The sequence below is a fragment of the Octopus bimaculoides genome, chromosome 3 (assembly GCF_001194135.2).
Source record: "Octopus bimaculoides isolate UCB-OBI-ISO-001 chromosome 3, ASM119413v2, whole genome shotgun sequence".
Taxonomy (NCBI): Eukaryota; Metazoa; Mollusca; class Cephalopoda; order Octopoda; family Octopodidae; genus Octopus; species Octopus bimaculoides.
In genome coordinates, this window is record NC_068983.1 from 2274599 (window position 1) to 2284526 (window position 9928).

At 39.3% G+C, this 9928-nt stretch overlaps 1 protein-coding gene across 1 annotated transcript in view; it reads left to right on the forward strand.

Annotated features, from left to right (window-relative positions):
- Positions 1-4151: 4151 nt before the first annotated feature.
- LOC106867637 (carboxylesterase 5A-like) overlaps positions 4152-9928 on the forward strand; it is an 80480-nt gene continuing 74703 nt past the window's right edge. Inside the window, exon 1 of the mRNA XM_052965976.1 lies at positions 4152-5760. Within this exon, the coding sequence (XP_052821936.1) occupies positions 4388-5760 (1373 nt within the window). The 5' untranslated portion in view covers positions 4152-4387. The remainder of the gene's footprint in view (positions 5761-9928) is intronic.

A 9928-nucleotide genomic window follows, 5' to 3' on the forward strand; every position in this document is an offset into this window, starting at 1 on the left:
ATATATAGATATATATATATATATATACATACATACGTACGTGTGTATGCATGTATGTATGTATGTATGTAAGTATGTATGTATGTATGTATGTATGTATGAATATTCAGTGCTGAAACCGATTTCAAGCAATTCAGTCGCTTGCCGTTCAGTCTGGGGAGGCATCCACGCTTTTTTGTTTCACAAATCTAGTGAAGATTGGCGCCCTTTGCATCAAATGTTCAGAGCGCCTAACACTAACGCTCATACCATCAACCCATTACGGGACTTGGTGGTAAGTGTTTTGCCGTTTTCGGCCACGGCTAGGCATATTATGTAATACATAACAGAGTTGTCATGACGAAAAGCCTTACACGTGGTCAATACCTCCGTCTAAATTACGCATGGAATTACCTTCAAAGAATTAGTTGCAAATGAAGTCGAAGGTGTAAGCTCAGAGTTATTCTTCCAGACATTTGTCTAAACAAGGACTCTCACACCTAGCAATTGGACTACGGCTGGCTTACTGAGTACAACTGCCCGTTGGCAAGTGTTGCTTTACGTTCTCCACATTGTTCAATTCTTACAAAACAGGCGTGACAGGTTTGAGCCACCGACAAATCGACTGTGAAAATATTTATACTGGGTTACATGTTTTCTGTAGCACTTTATATCTCTCTTTCTCTCTCTCTCCCTCTCTCTCTCTCTCTCTCTCTCTCTCTCTCTTTCTCTCTCTCTCTCTACGTGTCTGTCTTCGTCTTTCATACATACATACACACACACAAAAACACGTATAATATAAAAATATTTTTATACATATATATATACTTATATACACGCACACACGTGTATATATGATGTATACACATAGGCACTCATACGCACATACACACAAACAGATATATATTTGTATGTATGTACATAATTATTTTATAGAATCGCTGGTTTCTTAGCTCTTCAACAAGTTGAGTAATCATAATTATTTAGCCCTTTTAAATCGGTTGATCTAAATTTACGCACCAATGTACATGCTTTAAATCAGTCGACGTAATTACACGGCGCCTCAGTTAGTATCGGTCCACATGCCAACTGATTAAATGCTTCATGTAAATATTTACAGCTCGATCGGCTGCTCCTGCCACTCCGGCTCCTTCAACTTCATCGTCGCGTCCTGTTTTGTTGAATTTACGGTCGTCCCGCCAAGTTACACCAAGCTCCACCCTCTCATCCGTTGTTTCATCTGGTTCGGACTGTCACTCGGTGAGTGAGCATTTTCCTAGTTCAGAATCACATGATTCCGATAGCGATGACAATATTCTGGTTAATCAAAGGTACAAGCGCGCAGCAGTGTACGGCCCTCGCCAACAGAATATCGTGTGGTGATCAAGAGACTATTTCATCTGATGGCATGGCCTTACTGGTGCGCCTGGCATAAAGGCAAGCCTTGAACATGGAAGATCGCCATTGGAAATCTTCCGCCACTTTTTTTACGTATGGAATGTTCCAATATATAGAGGATGAAACGAATGACTATGCTGAAAACTATCCCCAGCATATCCGAACTTGGCATGGCAGTGACTGGTTTCCAATAACTGAGGACAAAATCAAAGTTCCGCTTACCCTGCTGATACTGATGGGCATCGGGAAGAAAGCGACCCTGGCGTCATACTGGTATCGGGGCTCCAGTCACATCGACAGGTTTCTTTCCGGAAACAATGCTGCGTAATCGATATTTTGGCACCTCTTCGAAATCTATATTTCAACTCAGGTGAGAACCCGGACGACAGGCTGCACAAAATACATCCTATCGTTGACAAAATCACTGAAAATTTCCCAACGGTGTTTGTTCCTACACAGGACGTTTATACGGACAGGAGTTTGAGGAAATTCAAGTTAAGGCTCTGATTCAAGAATCACAACCCGACCAAACAGGCCCGCTTTGGGGTCAAGGTTTATAAAGTATGCCAGTCAAGTGGCAGAGCCTGTGGGTACACGTGGAATTACAAAATCTATTCTGGTCAGATCAGATTGGAATTTCCAGCGTCTACTCGAGCGTCACCTGATGTCGTGTTGTCGCTGAATGAAAACTTGTTTGACAAAGACTACAATATTCATATGGACAACTGCTTTTCCAGCCCAGACCTCTTCCTGCAGCTGCAGGTGAGGAGGATTAATGCCTGTGAGCCTGTGAGAACGCACAGGAAAACCTTGCCGCCCAATCTTCACAAGAAAAAACATCGAAAGTGGGACACAACGTATTGATGGCACCACTAGTGGCATTCTCGCTCTAGTGTGGTGTGACAAGAAAAACATCTGCATGTTATCCACAATGCATTCTGCAAGTATGAAGGACACTAGGAAACAAGATGCGGGCGGTAATGCCATTATGAAACAGAGTGTAGTTCTTTCATACAATGAAGGGATGGGCAGGTTCAATCGCTCAGATCAGCTGGTGAATGGACGTGGACATTTTCCACGACTGTTTCTCCCCTCCTCCACCATCAAGATGACAAATGCTTCAAAGAGATGCACACTATGTAAAGCAAAAAGGAAACGTAAGGAAACTAGATACCATTGTTCACAATGTGATATGTCACTGAGGGTGGTGCCCTGTTTTGAACTCTATCACACTAAAGTCAGTTTTTGAATTCACGTGATTGTAGGTACATGAAGTTGATCTGACTTGTGCTGTCGAGTGATCTTATTCAGGAATAATACTGCGTGAGCGTCCTGCACGGGGATATGGTTTCGGTAAATAAGCAGTACTTGCACTAAAGCGATTGACGTAAAAATACGGCGAACGTTAACCTCGCACTCAGTGATGACCGCAATCGGCGCGATTACCGTTGCCGCGCAATGAAAACTGAAGGATCACCGCCGTAAACTGGTTAAAGCTGTTAATTTAAATATACGCCGAACCATTGCCGTGCGCTAATTGCTGATATCAGCCTGGATAATTGCCGTCAATGCAACCCAATCGCTTGATTAAAAAAAAAAAAAAAAAGAATGCGTTGTCATGGGGTTAACATTCAAAGTACATTTAATTCTGGAGCTGAATACATTGTGAATAAATGACAAAGATTTTAAGGCATCTTAAATATTCGCATATTTACACTCACATCCACACACAGGAACAAAAGAAGCGCACGCGCGCACGCAGGAACATCCCCGCACGCGCACGCACTCTTATATTTCGGTAGCTGGGACAAAGGTGTTGAAGGGTAGACTGAGAAGAAGATCTCACAATGGATGTACTTACACCATGGCATCTGGAACAGTCACTCGTACTGTGTCTCTAAATTATGACCAGAGACACACACACGCACACATACACACGTCTATACACGTATTTGTGTGGAGAGAGAGAGAGAATGGTGAAGGGTATGGGGTGGGAGGAAAGAAGAAATGAGACATAGACTGATGGGTGGAAAGAAAGAAAGAAAGAAAGAAAGAAAGGGAGAAAGGGAGGAAAAAGAAGAAAGGGAGACAGAAAGAAAGAACGAACGATCGAAAGAAAGAAACAAACAAACAAACAAACAAACAAACAAACAAACAAACAAACAAACAAGGAAAGAAAGAAAGTGAGACAGAAAGAAAATGAGGAAGGAAGGAAGGAAGGAAAATAGAAAGAAAGAAACAAAGAAATTGAGAAAGAAAGAAAGACAGAAAGAAAGAAAGAAAAAAAAAGAAGAAAGAAACAAAGAAACAAGGAAAACAGAAAGGGAGACAGAGAGAGAGAGAGAGAGAATGAGAAAGACAGATGGTGGTTGTATGAAACAAACGAAAATATTATTTTGTTTATATAAAGTTTATCGAAGTTTTAGGATTTTTTCGTGTTTTTAATGATTCATTGTTGGCGGAATTGTGTGTAATACTATTGCATTTAAAACTAAATCTGAAATACCACCTTCAGTTTAACAAAATGACATTTATTTGTTCACTGGAGGGATATCTCATTTGAAATTCGATGATTCTTTCCCGGCGAAAGACAGAATAGAAAAAGAGAAATAAAGAAACTTGACTGACCAATGAAAAAAGTAAAACATTACGAGAGAGAAACAGAGAGCGAGAGAGAGAGAGAGAGAGAGAGAGAGAGAGAGAGAGAGAGAGAGAGAATAAGAAGAAGGTAAAAACGAAGGTGGAATTGACGGTGGGCGAGGAAGGCAAGACTTGAGTGTGGACAACAATCAGTGAATTTAACCTATTTTCCTGCTGATACAGCGGTTATAGGATAATATCGTGTGTGTGTGTGTGTGTGTGTGTGTGTGTGTGTGTGTGCTGTCTAAAGCTTATATTCATACCTACCTAGTTTTGAACACATCTCATTACAGTGGCAGCTGAAATGACATGCGTGGTTATGTTACCTCATGTCAAGTGTGTTGTTCACATTTAGTTTAGCTGACCGATAATGGCGACCACCTGTCTGTGTAAATACAGTCTCTTCTGGATATGTTTTATTATCTTTATCGTCACTGTGACCGGTGCAACACGGGAAAAAACAATTACTGTGAAACACGGAATTTTAATAGGAACTTATGATAATGAAACCGACGTAACATCGTTTCTTGGCGTCCCTTATGCCAAAGCGCCTACTCACCACCTGCGATTCGAGCTGCCACAGTCTTATTATTGGAATGGTACATTGAATGCAACTAGCTTTTCTTCAATATGTGTACAGGACATATCTTACCTAAAAACTTGGAAGAAATATTTGGAAAATCAAAGCATGTCTGAAGACTGTCTCTATTTAAATATTTATGTTCCTGGAAATATGACAAAAAATACATCAACACAACATATTATGGTCTGGATTCACGGAGGGAACTTTGTGACTGGGTCAGCCTCGTTATTTGACGGTACAACATTGTCCCAGAAGTGGGATTCAATACTCGTCACTGTTAACTATCGCCTTGGACCTTTTGGATTTCTTAGTACAGGAGATGAAGCCCTTCCAGGAAATATGGGTTTACACGACCAGCTGATGGCTTTGAAGTGGATTAAAGAAAATGCAATTGCATTCGGCGGTGATGCACAAAATATTACACTATTTGGGACAGAGAGTATATATTTACTAAGCCTCAGCAACAATCTCACTAATGGCTTGTTTAACAGAGCAATTGTGCAAAGCAGTTTATGGCGTTCTTTCCCGCAACCATGGCCGATGTTTAATAAACTAGCCGGTAGTACATGTCCTCATAAGCATGGAAATAAACACGAGAGTCATGTCGATGTTAAACGTAAGCAGGTAATGTGTCTAAAGAACTTGACCAGTGAATACTTTCTTAATTATACGTTGACCAATCCATTGGAACTCTTCAGCCCGACCATTGATAATATCTTTCTAAATGATTCAGTACGTCTTGCCATTCCACCAAAAGACATAGATTTCATATTTGGTGTACCTCAATTCAAGGAATCAGATTTCGAAGTTTTCCCAACCAACACAAGAACAGGTTTTGAAGACACGCTTGGGAGAACATTTTCCAACTTATCAATTCTAGCGATAAAATCTCAATATTTGAAAATGGACAACGAAATGAAGAATGTCTACAGTAATGCTTATAATGGTTACTTGGCATACACAACTCAAACCATCGCAGACAAAACATCAAAAGACAGTCCTACCTACGTATATTCGTATTCTGTACAAATTCCTGATATTTCATCAGAAAGTTCCTATGGGGATGAATTCCGGTTCCTGTTTGGATCGACCACAACGACGGATGAAGTAGTTATCGCCGATTTAATGATCGATGCATGGAGTCACTTTGCTCAGGCAGGGTAAGTCTCAGACTTTTCTCTTACGAATTCTAGCAATAATAACAATCTTATAGAAGTGATTGATTTATATGTTGCCATTGCTGTCGATCTGTATTAGTATATATATATAATTTAATCAATAATCCAAGGCAAGAGCAATAGAATACTAATATTACAATTGTTCGTCATTAATGCAGTCTATACTTCGTTTGAGTTATAATATTAAAAGAAACTATGAATAGATTAGACGAGAACCTTTCTATAGGAAGACATTTGCCGGAGAGATGTTTAGATCAATTGCTGCATACCGATGATGGCTGGGGTGATTTCAAATAATGTTGAATTCTGGCTATTTTCGAAAGGAATATATGGTTACATTCTGTATATGGGATCAGTTGATAACAATCAAATGGGAAGCGGGAGTTGAGGCTTAACGACAGGAATACGAAAAGATGAAATGCATGAAAAGAAATGTGTGAAAAGAGTAAGGTAACATCTTTTTTCTGCAGTTCTTGGACTCATTGGATTCTCTAAATCATGGTATTGTGAACAATATTCTACCTTTTAACAAGATAGTATTTTGTAAATGACATATTGAAGATCGTTGTCTGTCGGGAATGAGGAAAATTTACAGATAATTTTTCCTTTTGCGAAGGCATGTGACTTTCTGGTTAGCATATTCGGCTCAGGATCGTAAGGTCGTGAGTTCGATTCCCGACTGCTTGTGTGTCCTTGAAAAAGACACTTTATGGCACGTTGCTCCACTTCACTTATCTAGCAAAAATATCTAGCACTAGTATTTTAAAACAGGCCAGCCTTATCAGATTCTGTATCACGTTGAAACCCACTAAGAACTACGTTAAGGGTACGCGCGTCTGTGGAGTGCTCATCTACTTAATTCCATTGATCGGATCAATTGGGACACTCGTCGTCGTAACTGACGGTGTACCGGTTTAGTTATTGCTTCTCTGACTTTAGGTTTGGAAATTTCAACAGTATCAGATTTCTTCAAATCTATTCAAATATTTAATAAATATAACAGTTCTGTAAGACTAGCATTAGCTGTACGCACATACATACATACATACATACAATATAAATATATAGATAGATATATGTGTGTGTGTGTGTGTGTGTGTGTGTGTGTGTGTGTTACACGCATACACACACACACACTCATATATATATATATATATATATAGCTATATAGATACTCTTTACTCTTTTACTTATTTCAGTCATTTGACTGCGGCCATGCTGTAGCACCGCCTTTAGTCGAGCAAATCAACCCCCGGACTTTGTAAGCCTAGTACTTATTCTGTCCGTATCTTTTGCCGAACCGCTAAGTTACGGAGACGTAAACTAACCAGCAACGGTTGTCAAGTGATGTTCGGGGGACAAACACAGACACACAAACACACATATACATATATACGACGGACTTCTTTCAGTTTCCGTCTACCAAATCCACTCACAAGGCTATGGTCGGCCCGAGGCTATAGTAGAAGAAACTTGCCCAAGGTACCACGCAGTGGGACTGAACCCGGAACCATGTGGCTGGTAAGCAAGCTACTTACCACACAAGATTTACATATATATATTTTTTTTTATTCTCTCTGTTTATTTCCTTGTGTTCCTTTCTGTTGAAGAGCATCGGCTCGAAACGTAAAAGACTGTCTGACCTTCCTGAGCATCAAACTAATACACCTGATTGTTGTTTATACACTTGTCTTCGTCTTCTATTTTTCTATAAATTGCAACTATATACATATATACATACATAAATATATATATAAATGTATATAATGTAACAAGCTAAACAAAAAGGTTCCTTCAATGGAGTGTGTAAAACATCCTACGTACATACATACATTCCTATATATATATATATATATATACATACATACATACATACATACATACATACATACGTGTGTTTGTGCCTATGTGTATGTGCGTGTATGCCTATGTGTTCTTGTATACCTTCCAAACTTGCCCATTTCAGACTTGCCCCTGACACTTTGGACTCTAGCGCTTATCAGAAACATCCTGTATAGATAAGATGAATAGTCAAATATGTGTTCGAAGAGTCACGTATCTAAAATTTAACATGTGGAGATGAGACAAGTTTCTATGGATCAAGAAGATATATCAGCGAAGAATGCGGTGTTCGAGATCTCTAAGAATAATTAGGCCGATCCAGAAGATAGCTCCAGCAAGGGTCTAAACACTGAAGCAGAAGCAATACTGTATATTTTAAAATTATTTTTATAATTTGTATATATTGATTTTATCATAAATAAACACTACGGTGGAATCGACGTAAGCTTAAATGATAAACCGCGATAGCTGAACCACGATATGGCGAGGGATAACTGCACCTGTATCTGAGTTATTGTTGTCTTTGTTGTTGCTGTTGTTGTTCTTGTTGTTGATTATGTTGTTGTTGTTGGATTTGGTGCTGGTGGTAGTGGTCGTCGTGGTCGTGGTCGTGGTGGAGAATATAAATTCCAGGACGAGGTTGTATGTTTTCAGTCAATGCAAGCAGTAAATTGTCTGAACTTAGATGCACCTGGGTATTTATTAATGGTCTGACGGGTATTTAGTGCAATAAACGAAGCTATTGATCAAGGGTAGCCATTTTAGAATATGTCGGCGAAAATAAAGACCAGAGTTTCTTTGTTCAGAGTGACGTGAAATTTGGAGAATCTGTATTGTATATCGCTACAGCTGGTGATGACGGGAGATCAACTTAGAATCCACGCTTAGCTGAAATAAAGGCTTGATTTTCAATATTAATGAAAAAGGAGGTAAAATATATATATACGCTGTGTGGTAAGAAGCTTGCTTCCCAACCACATAGTTCGGAGTTCAGTCCCACTGCGTGGCACCTAGGGCAAGTGTCTTCTACTGTAGCCTCGGGCTGACCAAAGACTTGCAAGTGGATTTGGTAGACGGAAACTGAAAGAAGTCTGTCATATATATAAACATGCATATATATATATATATATATATATATATATATATATATAAGGGTTGGACAAAATAATGGAACATCTTCAAATTTCAAACAAATTTATTTTAATATGGGGTAGGACCGCCCTTGGCAGTAATTACAACTTGAATTCTACGAGGTATGGACTCGTACAAAGTTTGAATTGTTTCCAAAGAAATTTTTGTCCATTCTTCAGCTAAAACAATGTCCAGTTCTTGTAGTGATTATGGTGGAGGATATCGACTCCTTAGTTGTTTTTTTCTGAAATGCTCTATAAATGTTCAATAATATTGAGATCTGGGGACTGTGGTGGCCAGATAAGAATGTTCCTCAAACCATTCAGTATTATCTTACTGCATTAGCATCCTGAAAGATTACGTTTCTCTCCGGAAAGTTTCGCAAACATAGGATGAATTTGATCAGATAAAATGCTTAAATTGTCTTGACTATTAATTCTGCTATGAAGGGAAAACATTGGGCCGGCGGATTTCCAAGATATAGCACCCCCTCCCCCCACAGATCATGACAGATCCTCCTTCATGATTAACAGTTGGAAGATGGCAGTGTGGGTGAGATGTTCCTTTTGGCTGTCTCCAGACGTATACTCGGCCGGTGGTCGGAAATAACGTAAAGGATGACTCGTCCGAGAAAATAACATTCTTCCACTGATCTAGGGACCAATTCTGTAGGTTTTCTACTCCACTCAAAACGCTTAGCAACGTTTTTTTTTTTTTTGAAAATAGTGGGTTTCTGATTGCAGCCCTCCCTTGGAATCTGGTTTTGTGCAGCTCCCGGCGAACAATTTTTGTGGAAACTGGGATCTTGAGGTGGTCCTTAACCTCTGCAGTAATTTTGGGAGCTGTACTTTTGTGATCTTCTCTAATAATACGCGTAAGAGACCGACGGTCCCTGTCTGAAAGTTTTGGTTTTCTTCCGGAGTTTTGTTTCGACGAGGAGATTTTTCTCTCTTTCTCAAAGGCTGTCATTACTTTCGAGAGAGTACTTCTTGATACACCAAACATTTCGGCTGTTTTCGTTCCGTTATCGTCTGCCATACGAGCACCGATAATTTGACCTCTTTGAAAGTTCGATAAATTTGTCATTTTAATGAATTTTAATTACCGTTTTCTGATGATATCTGAAAAGAAACATCAATTTTAATAAAACATATTAAGCAACACTAGTAATAAATTT